Raw genomic sequence first — 21,310 nt, forward strand, 5'->3', positions numbered from 1 at the left:
CCAGTTGTCCATGCATATAGGTTTGATATTTACATTTAGCCATTTAAAGCCATCCTTTCAGAGAAGAGAAGTTGCTACATATATGACATTTTCTTTATTCTAGTCTACCCTGACATTTGCACTATCAGCCTTGTGGCTGTGAGTGACATGAGCAAGCATGCAGATAGAATTGCCTTCTGGGATGACGTCTATGGCTTCAACATGTCTTGCATGAAAAAAGCAGTTATTCCAGAAGCTGTTGTGGAAGTTGTAGATCATAAGACTCTTATTTCCGACCCTTGTGGTATCAAGGTAGGTATGTGGGCATTCCCTCTGTGTCTGTGGACTCCCTCCACATGCCACAATCCATAGATGTGCAGAAAACCCTTAATGCAAAATGAGGAAGTGTCTGCATGTGGCCTGCATGCATCCTGCCATACACTCTAAATTGTCAGTTACTTCACTTATACTTACTGCAAAGTGAGTGCTGTTCTAGTAGTACACTGTATTGTTTAGGGCATTTGAGAAGCTAGGCATGCACATGCTCAGTTCAGGTGAAAAATGTAATACTTTCAGTCCATAGTCACCTGGATACAAGGATGTGGAGCCATAGCAGAGAATGTCTGCTTATTGCCTTTCCATGTGGGTCACCTCTGAATTTAATTTAGTCTAAATCAGGCTCAAACATTGCTGAGAATCACTTCTCTTTATTCCATTTGTTAGCCTTCAGATGCAAGTTTTGGGGCTGGTTAAATCGCTTCTACATAGTCTGGCCTCCTGAAGGCTGGAGGCCTGCATCTGCACTGCTGGCATCTGCCTCACTGCAGCCTGGCTTCACGCTGGCTTCTCCTGTATCATTATTCTCACGTATGTGCCATAGTTTAACTTCTTACTCAGATTTCTTCCAGCCTCGTTAGATTAATTACAATGAACTCACATGAAACTACATGGCAGCTGTGCTGAAATATCCTCATTTAGTTCTTTTGTACATATTAGCCTATGGATTTACTGTGACTGTTGAGTTAACATGGGCTCACCATAGCTTGGAGAGTGTGAAGATTTCAGCAATGGGTTTAGGGCAGTGTCTACTTCCTTTTTTAATACATCATTCTCTGCACAAAGGAGATTCCTCAACAAGCAAACCTGATTAACTGTGGGGCTGCTCGGTGCCCCGGTGCACTGATGGCCACTGTGGGCCTGTTCCATGTTCTGGTGCCCTGGTACCCTGATAGGGAGAGGTGTATAGAGCTTTTTCAATCAGAGCAGAGGGGAACAGTGACTGCCACCTCGGCTCTACTGCAGAGCAGGAGGAGAGCAGGGGGATGGAGTGCTGAGCTCTCTTTTGATGCCCTTTGCTTGATCCTTAAACTACTGTGCATAGTTGAAGTAGCTAGTCTGTGATTCAGCACTTAAAAGCCCCCACACTGTAACTTTCTTTAAAATGTTTCTTCAAGTATCTTAAAGAAGGTAATGTCTCAGGCCGTGGCTTTAAACTCTATCACTTGTCACCCCTTCCCAAACTGAGTTGGAGAACTTGAGCGAGGGCGATAGGCAAAGAGAAATGGACTGTTTATTTCCAAGATGAATCCTTAGTTCTGCTGTTTGGTTTGAATTATTGTGGCTTTTCCTACTGTCTAACAAACACCTTTAAATACATTAAAAAAATGAAGTTTTCCAGCAGTATTTCCCTTCACCAGCATGTGTTTTCAAGTTACCATTTCCTCTAAGAAGGTAAATGTCATAACCTGAAACTTAGCATGTGTGGGTGGTGTGCAGTGGTGGTATGCAAGATGATCTTGGATCAAGCTTGGAACAGTAGGTTCTAAATGTGAAAGTCTTTAGTGTGTCAGCAAAACGAGGACACAGATCATAGCATGCGTTTATAGGTACTGTTGCTTACAGGAAGTCAAAGTAGAAGATACCAACTTGATTTAAAGAAACCTCTATTAATACTCCTTTGGCTTGGAAAGAATCCTCAGAGTGGTGTGTAATTAGAAGTTAGGAAACACTGGTTTACAGCTGTTTTGCATTAGTCAGGCTGTGCTCTTCCTGTTTACTGATCTTTTTTTTTCTCTCTTTTCTGTTGGGAAGCATATAGATTGCCACACTACATCTATCTCAGACTTGGAGTTTTCTTCAGATTTTACCCTGAGAACCACAAAGACAGCCATGTGCACGGTAAGCTGCCCCTTTCCACTTTCGCAGATCTCACTGGCAGTGCAGTTGATTGGCAGAGTAATGAATTAATTACCAGGCTTGTGATAAATGAAAACGACTATTGCCATTGACAGTCTGTCTTTGCTTTTGCTATCACTGCGCAGATCTGCTTAATAGATGAGTAGACTTGAGAAGTCACTGCAGCTGGCTGTGGTGATGAGCGCCTGAAATCTCAGCGCTCAGGAGTTGAAGGACAGCTGAAGCTCTACGACCTTGTCTCCTACAGTTAGTTTAATTAGTAGACAGCAGTGGGCAATCTTGTTGTTATTGTTGTTGCTTTTTCCTTTTTTCTTTCCCTTTTTGTTCATATTCAATGGAGAACATTTGACTTTAACTGCAAAAACAAAAGTTCTTATCCTATGCCTCCCAGTAGGTCCCCACACCTAATTTAGATGTGTTTAAGGACTCACCCTGGCACAGGAGAAAAGATATGGCCTTTGAAATGGTAGGCAGATCCAAGTACACATTTGACTTGGGTTGTTGAGGTGGAGTCTCACTGTGTAGCCTAGTTCTGTCTCTGTATGGATAGCTTGTGTGCAGGAGTGCAAGCCATATTAAGCCCACGCTGTCAGGAAACTGTAAGAAGTTTCAACTTAGAGGCAGATACACCTCTGTAGTATTGAATGTTAATACTTCTAAGAAATTTTTGTCACATAATTTTATGATAAAACACATCTTCCTATGATGACAGGAATGCAACAGTTCTTGAGTACATATGCATTGAACATTCTGTCACTCAGTTGTCATAATCATTTCAGTTGGCTTAGTCTAAGATGTTGCATATGATGAGGCATAGAAATGCTGTCATGTTTTACATGTACAAAGTGTTGTACCTTTTCCCTGACCCCTAAAAAGCCTTGTTAGTGGGATTGTCCAAGTCACCAGAGAACATGAGGAAGCCCTAACAAATAAGACAGTATAGGTATACAGGCAGCCAGACTATGCATGCATCTGAAACAGGTGTCGAATGTGTTGCATTCTAGACGTGGTGAGCCAGTAGTCTAGTGGCTGTTGAGGGGAGAATCTATGTGTGGGCCAAATAGAGACAGAGCTAGATTTAGCTGAGGAAATAGACCATGCTCTCTCCCTTGCAGAAAATACAAAGTGAACCCTGGGCTGGAGAAATGGCTCATCTGGTAAAGAGTTCAATCCTCAGGACGTACATAAAAGTGAAAGATGAGAATGTGAGAATTGATTCCACAAGTTGTCCCCTGACCTGCATACACATAATAAAAAGAAAAGTCCTTTAAAAAAAAATAAATGTTTGAGTTTTAAAATCCCGTTTCTTGGAGAGGCCTGAGACACTTGGTTAAGCATTTCCAACAAACCTGTCCTTGGTATCGTGCTCACGTGACCAGGAGCTTCACATGAGTAGGATACTTACTCCTAATGCTCCTAATAAGTGTTGTCATCTGAAGTGTTCTCACCCTGTTGGTGAGCTACAATCTGGAGCTATTGTACAAAACAGGTCCCTGAGGCTGCTCCTGAGTAGAAAGATCAGTTCCTGTGTTCATGAAGAATAACCCAGCACAGACATAGTTTAGATGATAGGTGTCTGATTAGACTCTCTCCTCTTCTATTTGGGCAAAACTAGTGATAGGCAGTGCAGATGATGGGCAGAGCCACTGATGGGCAAGCCAGTGAAGGACTGAGCCAGTAAGTCTGTGACAGACAGACCTGTGATGGGCAGAGCTGGGGACCAGTAGAGCTAGTGATAGTGAGGTGGAGGGCTAAGGAGCAGCCTGGGGGTAAGATCAGAAATGTGTTTCTTATAACTTTTAAGTAGAGGGAACAAAGTCTATGGATTTGAATTGGGAAGTATAAGCTTAAGAATAGCTAAATGCCTCTTGTTATGAAACTAGAATACACAGTGACAAGATGGACAGTGTATAAAGAATTAAGCTTGTTTAAATATATGCACAACCGTTTTTTGCCTAATGAGATTCCAAATTTGTGGCCTAATTAAAAAAACTAGAGAAAATTGGATTTTTCAAAATAACAAGAACACCCTTTGGATTTAATTTCCACAGCACGTGTGCTGTGGGCTGATAGGACTTCTGTAGAGCTGCTCAAGGTGGTTAGAAGTTTCCACAAATGGACACCTTTTCTTTGCCCACACATGCACATATAGCATAGACTTTTCAAAGCAATTTTAATTTATTAGAGTTTGTTGACTATAAAGCTAAAATAAATAGCTTCATCTTGTGCATTCTAGTTTTTTGTTGTTTGTATGTTTGTTTTTTATTCTCTATATATGATAAGGGGTGTCTGTGTGTGTGTGTGTGTGTGTGTGTGTGTCAGAGAAGAACATTGACTGTCTTCCTCTACCTCCCTGTGGCCTTGAGAAAAAGTCTCTCGCTAAAGCAGAAACTCAACTTCTAAGCTGGGTTGAAGGCCTCACGCCCAGTGCCTCACAGCCATATGCAGGTGTCTTCATGATGCTAGGGTCTCTCCTCAGCCCCATTTGTGTTTTCTAGTTTATCTGTAATGTCATTTGTGTAACTATATGATTTCATACTGTGCCAGGTGTGTTTATAATGCACCACTGTAGAAAACATCTCAGCTGGGCATGGTGGCATGTGCCTCTAATCCCAGCATTTAAGAGATTGAGGCATGAGTATTACAACAGTTAGGTTGAAACCAGCCTAGTTTGGTATGAGATCTGTTTCAAACAAAAACCACTTTTTTTTTAAGTACTACTTTTATTTTTTTTTTTCTCTCTTTAATCACTTTTTAAAGAGATTTATTTTTTCTCATTAATTTATTTATTCACTTTACATCTTGATTACAGCCACCACACTCCTTTCCTCCTGGTCCCATTCTCCCACTCTCTTCTCCCTTTCCCTCCTTCCTTTCACCTCGGAAAAGGAGAACACCCCCAACCCACCCCATCACATCAAGCCACATTAGGACTAAGCACATCTTCTTTCACTGGGACCAGACAAGGCAGCCCAGCTAGGGAAAGTGAGCCAAAAGCAGGCAACAGAGTCTATGTCAGACAGCCCCTGCTCCAGTTGCAGGGGGACCCTCATGAAGACCAAACTGCCTATCTGCTACATACGTGTAGGGGACCTAGGTCCAGTCCATGCATGTTCTTTGGTTGATGCTTCAGTCTCTTTGAGCTCCCATGGGCCTAGGTTAGTTGACTCTGTTGGTCTTCTTGTGAAGTTCTTGTCCCCTCCATGTCCCTCTAGTCTTCTCCCAACTTTTCCACAAGACTCCCTCAGCTCTGCCCAATGTTTGGCTGTGGGTCTCAGCATCTGTTTCAATTTGGTGCTGTGTGGAGCCTCTTAGGACAGTTATGCTAGGCTCCTGTCTGGAAGCATAGCAGAGTATCATTAATAGTGTCAGGGTTGGCTCTCTCCCATAGGGTGGGTCTCAAGTTGAGCCATTCCCTCAATCTCTGCTCCTAAAAATATTTATTTGTGTAATATATATATATATACATATATATATATATATACATATATATATATATATTACACAAATATATATAGATATATATCTATATATATATATATACATATATAGATATATGTGTATATACGAGTGCTCTGTCTTCATGCACACCATAAGAGGATATCAGATCCCATTACAGATGGTTGTCAGCCACTATGTAGCTGTTGGGACTTGAACTCACATCCTCTGGAAGAGTAATGAAGTGCTCCTAATCACTGAGCCATCTCTCTACCCCTCTTTAACTACATTTACAATCATTTTTGAGGTCCATATTTGCTACCTCTTGGAGCCAACCCTAACTGTGTTTCTTTTGCTTTTCTTCTAATTATGAATTTTCCAATTTAATTTCATACTTTATGCAATTGTTAACTGACTAGAAAAGTGGCTTATCAGTTAAGAGTACTTACTACTCTTGCAGAGGACCTGAGTTCTGCTCTCAGCACTTTAGGTGATAGTTCACAACTACCTAAAACTCCAGCTTCAGGAGATCCAACAACTTCTTCTGGCATCTTTGGGCACCCACTCATATCTAACATACCCACACAAATGCAAATACCCACACAGAGACACATACTCATACGTAAAAACAATTTTTTAACATTTTAACATTGGTTCTTGGTAAATTTCATGTCATGCACTCATCCCTCCCCTCATACCTGCCCTCCACCCTTGCAACCAACCCAAAAACAAAGAAAAAAATCTTGTTATGGAAGCTGTAGTTCCACAGTATACCCTTTTTTCCATGCTTCTTTGATTGCAAATGTTCTTTGCAGGGACTCGGCCTGATATAAGGCCTCTGGCTTCTGCTACTCTATCAATACTGGAACTTCACAGGGACTTCTCTTGGATATCCTGTTGTTGCCCTGTGTCATGGAGATCCTGTAGTTTTGAATCTGTAGGACTAGCCCCTTCATGTGCTCCAGTAGTTTATAGATGGGGTAGATTTTGGAGTGGGCCAATTCAAAGCCCTGGATCTAGCCTGAGAGGTATCTGAGCTGTTCAGCCCTCTGGCTCTCTTGCTCTTAACCCCTTGGGGCCAGCTCACCAACAGTGCTCGCAACCAGGGCCAGCTCTACCCTGCTGCCCAGGTGAGATGCTGAGCCCGTTCTCCCAAATGTTGCAGCCAGTGAAGGACATGGCTAGTTCTCCCATGTTCATGACCCCAGGGCCAGCTCTCCTGCATGCAGTACGTGGGAAGGGGTGAGGGTGGAAGAGGGCATCTTTTTCTCAACCTACACTGCCACATGACAGACAAGTAGCAGGGCCAGCTTTCCCCTCACACCCCTTGGACTCATACCCTTGAGTCCGGCTCACCCACACCCCTATCACCAGTGTCAACTCTACTGTGCTGCCCAGGTGAGGTTCAGCACCTGCTCTCCTGAGTGCTGCAGCAGGGAAGGACAGAGCCATCTCTCTTGCTCTCATTATTCTGTTGGGGCCAGCTCTCCTACTGACCACAAGTGTTGAGGGCAAAAGTAGAAGAGAGGATGTCTACCCAGCTGATGCTAGGGAATAAGAGGCAGGGCCAGCTCTCCCACATCATGCCCTTGGTGCTTGCTCACCAGCAACCTCTACATTCTGGACCAGCTCTGCTCTGCTGCCCAGATGAGGTGCAGGGCTCACTCTCCTGAACTGTGGAGTAGATGATGAATGGAACCAGCTCTCCCACTCTGGTGACTTTGAGGTCATCTCTTCTGCCTTTTGTAGGTGGCAAGGGTCAGGTGGGGGCTCATGTCACCATATAGCATATATGTGGTGGGGCCAGCTCTCCCTACCTCATCCCTCAGGGCTGGCTCACCTGCACTCCCGCCACCAGGGTAAGCTCTACTCTGCTGCTAGGCAAGATGCAGGGCCCACTCTTCTGAATGCTGTAGCTGGTGAGGGGCAGGGCCAGCTTTTTCTGCTCTTGTGACTCCAGTGCCAGGTCTTTCACCTGCTATAGGTGGTGAGGGAAAAGGGGAGATTGAGTACTGCCGCTAGCTAGGGATGGAGTCAGCTCTTCTGCTCTCACTCTTGGGCCAGCTCTCCCATGATGCTCAGGTGAGGGGAGGGGCCAGCTCTGTCCAACCGTCACACATCAACATGTCCCTGGACCATAGCCCAGACCAGGAACGTTCACCTAGCCTTTGTTGGTAATAGACGTCTGCTGTTACAAGGCCATGTACACGGATATGGCCTATGGTGGCAGCACAGGCCAGGACCCTACCATGGTCCCAGGTGGCACTACCAGATACTCACATCAGACTGTTCCTCACTACCCACGAGTCTCTAGATCTTTCTCTATTGTGTCCACATCCTTCTGTTTATTCACTTACTTGCTCCTCTTAGTGGTACCCAGAGTTTCTGAGTATCTGGGGTTGTCTCAGGAGTGGACTCAGAAGTGCTATGATCCTCTCATGCATTATGGCACCGGGGAAGGGGTCATCTCAGGCATGGTTTACCCCCATCCCAGTCTGTGTACCATAGGACTGCCTGGGGCCCACAGTCCCAGGTGGGGCTCTTCTTTCCCTGCTTGTTCCTGCCCTGGGAACCAGTCCAGGTGATAGTCTGATGCTTGCCATTGTCAGGGAATGTTAGGCTACTAATCATTCAGATGTTCACAGGTCAAAACACTGAGTGTAGACATAGCCTCTCAAAAAAAAAAAAATTAAGTGAAAAAAAATTATGGTAGTTATTATATAATAGAATAAAGCCAGGTTCACAGTTTGCTGTGTAAGTAGACTACTGCCCTGACAGGAGATTGAGAGAGAATTCCCTATCAGGATTGGACTGTTGAAGAGTTGGTAGGCAGGGTAAATGGTGAGCTTCAAGTTGCTGCTTGAAGACTGAGCACTGAGTTTTCTGTTTCTCACTCTCACTCAGTCCTCTTTTATTGAGTCAAGGTCTTACTAAGAGCCTGAGCTAAGCTGAACTTGCAGATGTCTTGAATCACCTTAAGTACTGGGAGAATAGGAGTGTGTGACCATGCCAGCAGCCCTCTGTTCTGGAGAAGGCTTTCAATGAACTAGTTAATAAGCCTATTACTCATAAATAAGGTCTAAAAGACCCAAAGGTCTGTAACATCTATCTTAGAAGAGCTTCTGGGACATGGAGAATAGAGTGCTTTTCGTTGATGGCGGTGAATTGTGCTGACATGGTATAGGCCTGGGGTCTGAGTACTGCTAGGAACCACACAACTTCATCCTGTACCTGATGGTGACAGTGAGGACTGTTTACAGAGACCTAAGGCTCTGCCTTTGGCATATCCAGATTTCGAAAGAGACCCAGGCTTGGGCTGGTGTCTCCCAGGGTCTCCAGTATTTGTTCCCAGCTCCAAAAGCTGATATCTGTTTCTGTGTGATATAGAAACATCCCTCTCTGGAAATAGTTTAGACTTAGCAGCCAAGGTTCCTTCCTGGTTTTCCCATTTGTTTATTTCATACATATATAATATGCCAGGAAAATTCATTTTCTGAAGAGGCAGCCCTTTAAAAATGTGCTTTGTGTTCATTAAATGTCCTAACAAAATGTTCCTGTTCCTTGGTGTCTTACTCAAAGATCCAGAGTTAAAGTTCAAGGTTATCATTACTGGTATCAGCCTCTCCTTTCCACCATAAAAGGCTTGTTCTTTTCCTTCTCATAGCAGTGCTGAGGGGTTCACAGGGCTGTGGCCTCTGGGTCTTGGGCCCAGCAGGTGAAGGAGACTGCCTGGAGGAATGTTACACTGTACTCTCCTGGGCTGTGATCTTAATGAAAGCTGATTGATGGGAGTGGCTAGGCAGAATGAAAGGTCTTCACAGCTCTCTTCAGGAAGTGTTTGCCAGACATATGGGCCCCCACATCTGTGGTTTCAATTTAAAAGTTAAAAGTAGAGCTTGGTGTGGTAGCACTCGCCTGTAATCCCAGCACTCTGGGAGGCAGAGGCAGGCACATCTCTGTGAGTTCAAGGACAGCCAAGGTTACACAAGAGAAATCCTGTCTCAAAAAAATGAAAACAGAAACAAGCAAAAAGTTAAAAGTAAATGAAATAACATGAAGCAGAATAAGCAGAAGCTAAAAACATGTTACCTCTTGGTTTAGTTCTGTCTTCTCCATGATGTGCCTGGTAAGTGTCTGGAAGCTGTCTTAAGAGCACAAGTTTTGACCTTGGTGCTGAGTCAAGACAGGCCTTTAGGCTGTTTAGCCTTTTAAGTTAAATTGCACTGCTACGAGAATAAACTTCAAAATGTTTACAATCAAACCTCAGTGATTCCGTAGTTAGACTTCTTTATTTTGTTTTATTTTTTAATCAAGCTTTACATTTTTCTAATGGCTTAAGGAAGGATTCTATTTCTTTGCAATTGTTCTTCAAATCTTCTTTTGGGGCTTTTGGCAAATCTGATGGTGGCAACCAGCTAATTTCAAACATTCCCTGGTAGTAAATCAGCACTTGGCACTCCATGGTATTGGTTGACCTAGCTTTGACCTTGCAAAGCTAATCAGCAAAACAAACTAATTATTAAAACACATCTGTGCTGCTTAGAAATGGTCAGATTTGTTTTGAACTTGTGTCATAGATTTCAGTGAGACAGCTGGCAGATGTTGGAATAGGCTGCCGTAAGGGAAGTTTATGTTGGTGGGCAGAGTGGCACTCACAGACTCCACTGCAGCTTGTGTTAGGTCTCCTCATCAGGATGACCGTGCCGTCCATCTGGACGAGAGCCTGATCCTTGTCTCTTCTCCTCCTGTGCCCCTTCATCTGTTCCCAAGCATCATGCCGAGGTACTGACCTGTCCTGAGAGCTGCAAGCATCAGGGTATGTAGTGAGCTGAACAGGTCGTTCTGTGTTCACAGCCATTACTGCAAGAGTCAGGTATTGAATTTATGCCTTGGGTATTAGGTAGTACCATAGAATTGCTTAGAACTTGGTAGAATGTGATAGATAAGGGCACTGTCATTAGCTAATATGTCCTGTTTAGAGAGGCATGCTGTGAGGCACTTGATTCACATAAACAGACAAGAATGTATAGAAGTAATATGCCAAATACTAGTCGGTGTTGGGTGCTAGAAGGTTCTATAGTAGTATTTGTGTTTAAAAGTTTTCATGGCAGAGTGTGTTCTCAAATGCGCTGTGCGTGTCAGCATTCTGAGAAACACTGATGACAAAACAAAGACAAGGGAAAAAGCTATTTGTTTTTTACTATATATATCTAGATTTACAAGAGGTCACAGAGCAACTGTAAAAGTCAGCTCTCTCCTTCCACCCGAGGTTTCTGGAGATTGGACTCTGGTCATCAGGCTTCACCAAAGGCACCTTTACCTACTGAGTTATCTCACCAGCCCAGAAAGGTTTATTTCTGTAAACTCATCAACCTCTATGGCCATAAAGGTTTCGTAGGTCACAGCAGAAGTGCATTCTTTGCATGCGTAAGAATACTTATTGGAGTCTTCATGTTGCCTCAGACTGCAGACAATGCAAGTACTTAACAGACTTTATGGTAAATCAATGTGATGAGAACATAGCAATGAAACAAATAGGTGTGGTTGTAATATGCATGAGTCTCATGAGCGTAAAGTTCCCTTCAGAACAGAGGGAACATCAAGGAAGTTTCATTATGTAAATTTCAGGCTAAATTACCATGATTTTTAACACCAAGGGACACAGTGGAAGGAGAATGGGAGAGAAGTTTCCTGTCAGGGAGTGGATGTATTTGGTCACTGTATGCTGTACATATATATGGAATAGCCTCTGCTTTACCCCATTAATGTGTGCAGGTAATGTGTTAATTTTTAGGAAAGAAGGGAAGAAGTCTAGTGTGGCTAGAACATGTAGACCACATACAGGGGTGGAGGGCCTTCTCAATCATCTACATTGTGCTTTCCTCTTATCACAATGGGAAGTGATTCTCTGTCAGCCAAGGGTCAGAGTAGCACTAGGAAAGAGCTTTGCTGGAATATGGAGCTAAAGGGACTAGAGTGGATGTAGGCAGCCAGTGGGTAGCCCATTATTAAAGACAAGAAATGACCTTGATTGACATGAACAATTTAAAAAGGAGGTGGTGGGAAAATGAACACATCCAGAAACTAACTAAAGATGAAACCAAGAGAATGAAATCAATAATAGGGTTGAAAGGAAGGTGGTATAAAGCTCCAGAACCAAAAGGCATTCCTTATCCTATTCTCTATTAGAGCATCTTATTAAACTGTGCTTGCTTATGGTCTTCAGAAGGAGCCAGGAGAGTGGTACTCACCTGTGACCCCAACACTCCAGCACCCAGCACTGTGCATTCTTCAAGCCTCTCACTTCATCTTCAGTTCCACCGTTAAAGCCATTCAGTTCATCTGTGCTTTTCCATTTTTCTCCTGGAAACACTATGAGGAATAAATTTTAATTGTTGAAAGGTTAGCTGTATTTCCTACATCCTGTTAACTCTACGATGTGTGGTTTTTGACTAGAATGTTGGGAGGAATAGCCCAACATTTAAATCACTGCCTACATATCATCAAAGAATTCAAAGGTCCACAAACCTGGTAGCTCTAAAGCAGAAAGGGACTTGTCAATGGAATCGTGGTAGATTTCTTCTTAAAGTCAAGTTTGCAGACTAAAAAACTAATGCTCCTGGCTCTAGAGCCCTCAGACAGAGCTATACTGTTAGAGGTATCGCAGCGTCATTTGTTCTGAGACAGACTACGTCAAGAGCTGGGCTGGGCTACTTGGACCTCAGATGGGATGGGGTGGGGTTGTCCAGGTGGGGCAGGGTCGTGCTGCAACTCAGCAATGTCAGATAGTCACACAGGCTCGAGTACAGTGTAAGGTTGGGGTATTTGCCAATACTAGCTGCCAATACTAGCAGGCTCTGTCTTGATGCTGTCAGAAGGCCACTCACTGCTCTGCCCTGTTCCGCAGGCCACCTATGGCCGTTGTTGGGTTGTGATAAGTGAGTCTAACCAGGTGTTTTCCTCTTTGAGAGAGGCACTTATGTCTGGAGTAATGGCCTATGAGAAAATAATCTTACCATTCAAATTTTGACACGAACCATTGTGAATATCGACCCTTAAATCTGACAATGCTGTAACATGCCTGATGTTTCCAGACATCTCATGTGAATGTGGGTGTTGATAGGAGCACCAGTCTTCATGGAAAGATGAGGCAAGAACTGAAAGAAGAAGCAAGAATTGAAAACTAAGTTTCTGTTGCATAAACCAGATAAATTGCAGTGTAGTTTATGTTTACAGAAGTGAGTCAGTCCATCCTTCTGTTTTCAGGGGTGTTACAGTGATATTGTGGTACTCAGCAGACCTTCAGCTTTTGCTCACTTCATGCCTGTTTTCTCAGAACTTTTCATTTCAGAAGTGGAGGCGATGCCACTAAACCCCTTTTGAGGCACTGTTTGATATAACAAATGCACACATGTTTTACAGTGCCTGGCATATGACAATGCTCAATTTGTGATCCAGTTGTTGCCTTACATTTCCCTGCTGTTCTTCAGACAGGATCTTGCTGTGTTGCTTAAACTAGCCCCAGGATCGTTAAAAAAGACGATCTGCTTGCCTCAACCCTTTGAGTGCTGAGGTCATTCTGTGCTTTTTCATGCAGCTTATATTCTGTTTACAAAGAAAGAATTGTTGATGTTTATTTCATTTTTAACACATTGATTTGCTTATAGGGATTTAGGCCTTTGTGGCCTCAGAGATAACATTCACTCCATCTGGATTAAATAGTTGTAAATAATTTGCCCTTAGTATAACAGGAGTCTTCATAAGCAAAGGTATGTAAAGAAAATTATAAATCCAGAATGGTGGCACACACCTTTAATCGTAGCACTCACTTGAGGCAGAGGCAGATGCATCTCTGTGAGTTCAAGGCCAGCCTGGTCTACAGAGAGAAAGAGAAAGAGAAAGAGAGGAGAGAGAGTATGTCAGCGCCACCCTTTTTCTGTTTGTAAGCATCTGCAACAGTCACATCCACTTCCTTTCTGTAATGCTCTGGGGTGCTGGAGATGATAATGGTGCTGGTCCAGAGTCTGGCTGTACATTCTGGCTGGCCTGCAAGCTGGCTTCATGAAATCCGCTTGCCTCAGCCTCCCAGACAGGGACCACAGGCAGGAGCTGAGATACTTGGCTTGCGTTGGTTTTAATCTCATTCTTCTGCTTTGTCAGTCATAACGTTGGAAACAGAATGTTTCCTACCACACATCATATTTTCTGCCATTTGAGGAGCTATAACTGAATTGTGGGTCCATCATGTGGATAGTGTTTGGACAACATTGAAGAGCAACACAGAAAATATAACAGTCATGAGAAACTGATGATGTAGGAGGGAGCAGTAGATAGAAACCTAGAGAAGCAGTGAGCGGTGAGACTAAAGGCAAAAACAGGCAGAGTATTGTTTCTGGGCAGTATTCTTTCAAACAAGCATGTGCTGAATACTGACACTGTTTATTGCTTCTTGTGCCACAAAGGAAAATGTAGCCTCTGTCCCCTCAGGAGAGGTCACAAGCACCATGTTCTAGAATGGAAATTGATAATGGGCTCATAAGGAATGCCACTCATGACTGGCACATCCATGCTCATTGTCCTTATGCAAGACCTTAGTAATACTGCATGTATGATGTTTCCTGTGGTAACTGTGTGCTATTGTTCTTTGGTCTAGATGTCAGGGAGTATTTCTATGAATTAATTTTCATTAATATTGGTTTTAAATTTAAAGATATAAAGTTATATTAAAACAAAGCCTGGTTTCTTCTTCCCAAGTATTGGGAGGACCCGAGCCTCAGTTTATCAGTGACAGCTAGGCCACAGTTAATGAGCCAAAGTAAAACTGCCATCACCCCTGAGCATGCCACGCTGTGGTACATCATAACTGCACACAGTTATTCAGCATTTCTCAGTGCTGAAGCTTAGGCAGCTCAGGGTACAGCTGAGCACAGAAGGAGGGGTCTCTGCTGTCTCTCAGCTGAACTAGCAGACTCTGAGCATGGTGAGTGTTTGTGCAGGGATCAGGGTCAGTCAGTGGTGGATCATGGTCTACATCGTGGTAAGAGAAGGCTGTCAAGCAGAGACAGTAACTGGTGAGAAGTTAGTGTAGAGATGGTGATGTAGGGAGAAGGCCTTAAATAGGAAAAAGTAATACAATGACGAATCTGCCTCTTGAGCGGATTATAAACAGAAGACCCTCAGTCTGAAAACAACACAAAAGGAGGAGGTCTAATATTTTGTCTGCTAGAAAAGATATATATATATACATAAATGTGTGTTATTGTTTCACTAATCTATCAAAGACTCACAAGAAGGAAAACCAAAGAGGAACTAGGGATATGGGTCAGTTGGTAGAGTGCCTGCCCAGCATACAGCGAGACCAGGATTTCATTCTTAGGACTGCACAAACCACTTGGGAAGTGGAGACAGAAGAATCGGAAACCAAAGTCACCCTTAAATACATAGTGAATCTGAGGCCAGCCTTGGGTATATGGGACCCTGTCACAAAGAGGCAGGGAAGAAAACAAGGATGATGGAGAGAGGGAAGAAGGAAGACCCAGAGACGTTACACTTGTTACACTTGGGGCTGATTCTGCCCTGCAAGCACTGTCACTCAGGAAGCAGCTGAGCAGCTTCATGTTGCCCATTTGGTAGCTTCCTGTCTTAGCAAATAGAAGGGGTACTTGTCTTCCTGAGGATTTGCTGTGGGGGATCCTAAGAGGCTGACATCAGAAACAGGAGAGAGCAGAGACTAGAGAACTGCCAGGAATGCAGCCAGCCTCATGGCCCCTGAGTGACCAGGGGATCTGGATGCCCAGTAGTGCTTTACGATGAGATTGAGTTGCTAGTTCCCCAGGGAATATATGTAATAAATTTCCAAATCTTTCCAGAAGATTACTGTTAGACACCTAAAATTATTTCTCTACTGACAAATTTTTTAAAGTTCAGTGTATAGAACATAATCTAAGACCAAGATAGAAGACAACATGGGCCAAGAGCCAGGTGAAATAGGAGAGATAAAGTCAGCCCTAGCTGCCACAGGTATTAGTCCAATTAGACATTAGATTAGCTAAACTTGGCATGTTGAGGAGGAAAGAACTTGAAACTTTTAAAAAATAAGGTACCCAATGTGAAAAAGAACTTGGCATTCTAAAGCTCGGTAAAATACAAGTTAGCAGCAGATCATCATATGGCACTGTTAAAAGGATCTGTAAGCTGGGCTTCACACCAAAAGAAAATAACTCAGGACACACAAGGACAAGGATGAGGAATGTCCTTGCTACCATTCCAATTGCTATGATGAAATAACCCTGACACACACCCAAGGAAAGAAGTGTTTAGTGTGGCTCACAGTTCATGGTATCATTTACAGCAGTTACTATATCAGTAACTAAAATGCAGGAAGAATGAGTGACATCCAGGAGAGCCAGGATGGAGAAAGCCAGGGATAGTGCACACCTCTAATTTCAGAGGATCCTTGGCTACATAGTGAGTTCAAGGCTATCTTGGGCTACAGGGACTCTGTCTTAAAGAATGTGGAAATGATAAAGTATAGATAAAACCTACAGGCATTGTGCTTAGAGAAGGAAGACAGCTGCAGCGTGGTATATTGTGTGAGTCCTTTCATGTGGGTGATTCAGAGCAGGCAGACATAGGTGTGGGCTGGTGTAGAGAGATATGAATTCTACAGACTCTGACTGCATTAAAGAACATGAGTCTACACTTATTTCAGTGGGTAGCTTTCATGCTATTTGAATTCTGTTGCAGCTAAAAGGGAAGAAGAAACCCTAGACCCATTCTCAAAGATAGCCACAACCCAAAGAGAATTTTAAAAACAGTCAATGGGGCCTGATGGGACATGGGTACTGTTCCTAAAGCCAGCAAGTAGACATCTCAGTGGCAATGTGAGGACCCAGAAAGGAAATCCTAGCACTTCAGAGGCTAAAGCAAGCGGATTGTGAGTTCCAGGTCACCAGGGCTACAAAGCCTAGGTTATCAAAATAAAATAAAATAAAATAAAATAAAAGGAGAGGTAGGAGGAAGATAAAAGGTACTCTAAAAAATTTCCTACTGTTGTATAATACTAAAAGAAAATAAACTAATCCTAAACTTCACCCCAACAAACTCTTTTAAGAGTTAAACTGAAGTAGTATATGCAATGGCATATTTCACAACCTGGCCTATATACTGAATTCATGGCCAGCCCAAGATCTAGAAAGACCCTTTCTCAAACCCAAATCAAAAAAACCAACAAAATAAAATTGAAAAAAATATTTTCAGAAAACCAAAAATAAATTCAAAAGAGAGAGCATCTGTCCTAGGAAGCCTCTGCTGAAGCATATTCTAGTGGTAAAGTGATCTATGGAGGCTATGGGTGCAGCCAATGAGGGTGAAGAAAGCATCCGGGATGTCCACCCAGTGTGTGCCCAGCAGCCCAGTATGTGGTTCGCCTAAGAATCCTACTGTGTTGCTGAGAAACCTCACAGCATTCAAAGGGTCTGCTGGCACAGGCTGGGAAAATTCTTTACACTAGTTCCCCATTTGAAGTCATTTCTTCTAAGGTTTCCGTCAACTTAGGGTAACAGAAAGAGAGGACAGCATAGAAACCATTCTGAGAAGCATGTTCTCGTGCATCTTATAATAGCAGTATAAACAAGCTCAGGGAAAACGAGCCAGACGCAGAGGGCCAAATGATTTATGATCCTATTTCTGTTGACATGTATGCTAGAGACGTTAGCCTGCACCCTTGGAAAGCACAGCAGTAGTGTCTTTTGGCACAAAGATGCTTAGAGCTCCATGTGCAAGAGCATCTGCTAGGATGGTGACATTTTGTTTTTGAGACAGTCTCATTTGTAGATATGACTGATCTGGGACTCACTTTGGGGAACAGTCTGGCCTCTGACTTACAGAGACCCACATGCCTCTGTCTCCCAGGTGCTAGGATTAAAGGTATGTACCACCACACCTGGCTGTTTTCTGTTTCTTAATTTGAATATGAATTTCACAATTTAGCTGGTTTGAAAGCTCCCTGCATTATGGACTCAAGTGCATTTTCTGCATCCACATATTGCAGAAAGAGACTGTTTAGCCAAGCATGGTGACATAAGCCTGTAATCCCAGAATTTGTGAGATGGAGGTGGAAGGATCAGGAGTATAGTGGGATTGAGACAAGCCTGGGATATATGAGATTCTGTTTCCAAAGAACCAAATAGTAAAAATCATATCTATGTAAAACAATAATTTGTTTATAGTCCAGAAGTAATGTACAATTACATATGTTAAGATAACTGATTACAGATATTTGTGTTTAGGCAATGGTACATGACGTTAGACCTTGCTACTCAGGAGGCTAAAGCAGGAGTGCCTGAGCCCACTTTAGGTAACATAGCAAGATTTTTTCCCCCAAAGGCAAATTCTTCTTTAGCCACTGAAGAGATGATTTAATTTGCTCCTAAAATCATGTTGATTAGCAATTGCAAATCAGGAAAACATGATCTAAACCTGAAAAGGCTGTTATCTGGGGATAAGTTAGTATTGTAGTGAGTTTTTGCAGAAAGAAGTATTTTTAGGCATTTTGTGTGCTTTCCTGTCTCCCATGTTCAGTCCATTTCAAAACAAACCGCTCGGTCTGGTATTGCCCCTTGGGAGTTGCGCAGCACTTAGCATACATTGTCCCCTAGAGGGACCACAACAGCAAACAGAGATACAAATTCACTCTTGGGATAAACCAGAAATTAATTGAAGAAGAAAGAGTCTATAACTTAAGGCATAGTTAGCTTTGGGAGGGAGCTGTAGCTCTCACATTTGCTGATTTCTGTGCCAGTCATCACGGCACCGGTGTCTGCTCAGCCGCCATGTCGCCCGTTTGTATTTTCATGTGTTTGTGTATTATGATATAAGCTCTAACACCTCCCCCTGTTTTATCTGCTGCTTGCTTCAGACCCTTCATCTGTTGGCATTTAAATTTAGTGTTTGAGATTCTGAAAGAAATACTCCACAGCAGATGAATTGTGCTTTTGCTGCAGAGATCCTGCCGCACGGATTACAAGCTCTGTTTCTCTATGCTTGAATAAACTCCATCAAAAGCACATTATCCCCCACGTCTGTGGCCAGCTGCCTAATTGTATCTGCTGTAACCACACACTGGTGGAACATGATACCGAAGAGGAACAGAAATGATGAATTACCCCCTGCAGGTGATAGTGATCATGATGATTTTTAATTTCCTTCTTCCTCGTACAGTCTAGACTGATTTCATTTCATTGGCTGCCATCTTCTATGCACACACACGGATGTCCCCTTTGTAAAAAGACCCACCACACTGACACACATGAAAAAGTCATTTGTTTAATTCTAAGTTATTATTCCTCAAATGTATGAGTGTAAAATTAACTGTTTACTTTTCTGCAAAGTAAATAAGCAAAAATGTGGCTTAAAACAGATATTCTTTTAAATGATTCTGTTTGTCACTGCACCCTCTGAAACGTTGTTCTGATGCTCGGGAATGTTCTGCACAGTAAGGCCACACACTGACTTTACTTCCCCAGTACCTCCAGTGTCAGAATCAAGAGTCTTGGCAATGTCAAGAGTGGTCACCTGGCCTAGAAATGACTAGCCAGCCTCTCTTTGCATACTGTCTTGTGTCATCATTTCCATCTCACTTTTTACTATAGTGATTATTGCTGGCTGCCCATTCTCCCTCCTTAGCTAAAGTTTCTCTGACTGATACAGCTTTGCAGATTAGCCAGCTATGTTGGTATAATGTTCTTTTGGAATGTAAACAATTTACCCTTGTTCATTCAAATTCTGATTTCTCTCTCCCACTATCTGGTTTCAATCTGGACATTGCATTGTGATGCTTTTTCTAAGCATCACCTTTCTCAAGTTTGTGTAAATATGCCACCATTTGTTCCCTATATTGTCAATTAAAACAACCAGCCACAATGCTGAGCAAGGGAGAATATAGGGTGGGACATCCTGGTCTGGAGTGGGAGGAAGAGGAAGAAGGCAGGAGAGGAGAGGAGGAGAATCTGGAGAAGAGGTGTTAGAACGACATGGAGAAATGAACCAGACCTAAGACTAAAAGCAAGTATAATGGGTGAAATCTGAATCAGAAACTATGCGGGTTTGGAGATTTAGGATGGAGTAACTATTGCCCAGCTTTGTGCTCTAGGTTAATGAAATAAATCCTTATCTCTGTGGTGATTTGGTTATACAGCTGTTTAGGAATAATCGCTGCTTAACTAAAAGATATATCAATTAAAGTAAATATTAATATACCACAACACAGCTACCTTGATTTTCAAGCCTTTTTCTCCCAAGCAGTCCCCCGTGCTGCCAATAAGACACCTAAGAGAAATGTGCTTTGTACCTGCCTTCTAAGCTGCCTGATCTCCCTAAGTGCTCACCAAGCTCAGGTCCTGTCATTTACTGCTTTACCTAGAAGGCACTGTTTCCAGTTCTCTGTGGTGGTGGTTGATTCTTGTGTTTGAGTGACTTTCAAGGGGAGAATATAGGTCATTGAGCTAGGTGTACTTGGAGTTAGGTGTACTGGTGTGTGCCTTTAATCTCAGTACCTGCTAGGCAGAGGCAGGAGGATCTCTTTAAGTTTGAGACCAGCCTGTTTACGGAGTGAGTTCCAGGAGAGCCATGGCTTTACAGAGAAACCCTATCTGGAAAAAAAGAGAGAAAGAAAGAAATTAGATTCAGAGGACCTAAGACAGCCTGCCATGGTGATGGCAACAGGATGGTGAAACTGTAATTGGAAAGCAATTTCTGGGCAGAGCGGTTTTGTTCTCAAACCCTGACAGTTGATTGAAAGCAGCACTCTGCCTAAATGGCTCTGCAGAAATACAAGCTCCAGTCATAGTTCAGCTTCTACAACTGCATTTCAGGTTGAGTCCTTTCTTTCCATCTGTAGAGTCACTTATGTAGTAGTCCCTCCGAGTACCTGGAACCGTGGACAGTACCCAAACCAACGTATCCCATGTACTGTCCTTCATGTACATGCATGTCTCCAGAAAAGTAATGTGCATCCAAAGCACAATGAAAGAGCAACAGCAATAAAACAGGACAATTGTAATTCTATAGTAAAGTTAATTTAAATTTGTGATTATTTCTAGGATGTTTTATGTACTATTTTTTAGACTACAGTTGACCTTGAGTAACTGAAATTAAAATGAATAGAGAAATAAATAAAACATGATGACAGATTACTAACTAGCCAATAAGAAGGGAGACTAAGGACATTATAGATCTTGCTGTATCTAACAACAAAATACAGCCCCAGCTCTTGGGCTGAGTCAGGAGGAACGTTGTGTTCAGGGCTAGCCTAAGCTACATAATGAGATCCTGTCTCAAACAGAAGCCCATAAACCGCCCCTTTGGCTTTCCAGAGCCAGTGTTCTGTATTTTCAGTCCTGGGAGAACTCATTAAAGAGCAGGCTTTCTCCTGGCACTGTTCATCTTCTCCTAAATCCCCTCATGTCTCTGTGGTCTCCATCTCCAAGTCCGACTGAGGAAGCAGAGATGGGTGCACTTTCCAGGAGTAGTCAGGAAGCTTCCAGTACTGATCACCAAAACAGCATAAATAGTAGCCCCCCCCCCAACTCATCTGTATTTCTTTCACTGTTTGTATTGGGGGTTGGGCAGATTTACCTTCATCTTTGATTTTTAGCGAAAGTTCATAGACGGTTGTTTGGAGCCAGAAGACAGTTCT

At 42.9% G+C, this 21,310-nt stretch overlaps 1 protein-coding gene and 1 pseudogene across 1 annotated transcript in view; one reads left to right on the forward strand and one right to left on the reverse strand.

The window, feature by feature from the left end:
• The window catches only part of Prmt3 (protein arginine methyltransferase 3), an 85,237-nt gene that overhangs the window by 48,690 nt on the left and 15,237 nt on the right, over window positions 1-21,310 (forward strand). The window contains exons 12-13 of the mRNA XM_021642238.2: window positions 104-291; window positions 2,071-2,157. Of these exons, the coding sequence (XP_021497913.1) occupies window positions 104-291; window positions 2,071-2,157 (275 nt within the window). The remainder of the gene's footprint in view (window positions 1-103; window positions 292-2,070; window positions 2,158-21,310) is intronic.
• Window positions 8,228-8,289, reverse strand: LOC132647575 (small nucleolar RNA SNORA17; annotated as a pseudogene).

The sequence above is a fragment of the Meriones unguiculatus genome, chromosome 14 (genome assembly GCF_030254825.1).
Source record: "Meriones unguiculatus strain TT.TT164.6M chromosome 14, Bangor_MerUng_6.1, whole genome shotgun sequence".
NCBI classification, from domain to species: Eukaryota; Metazoa; Chordata; class Mammalia; order Rodentia; family Muridae; genus Meriones; species Meriones unguiculatus.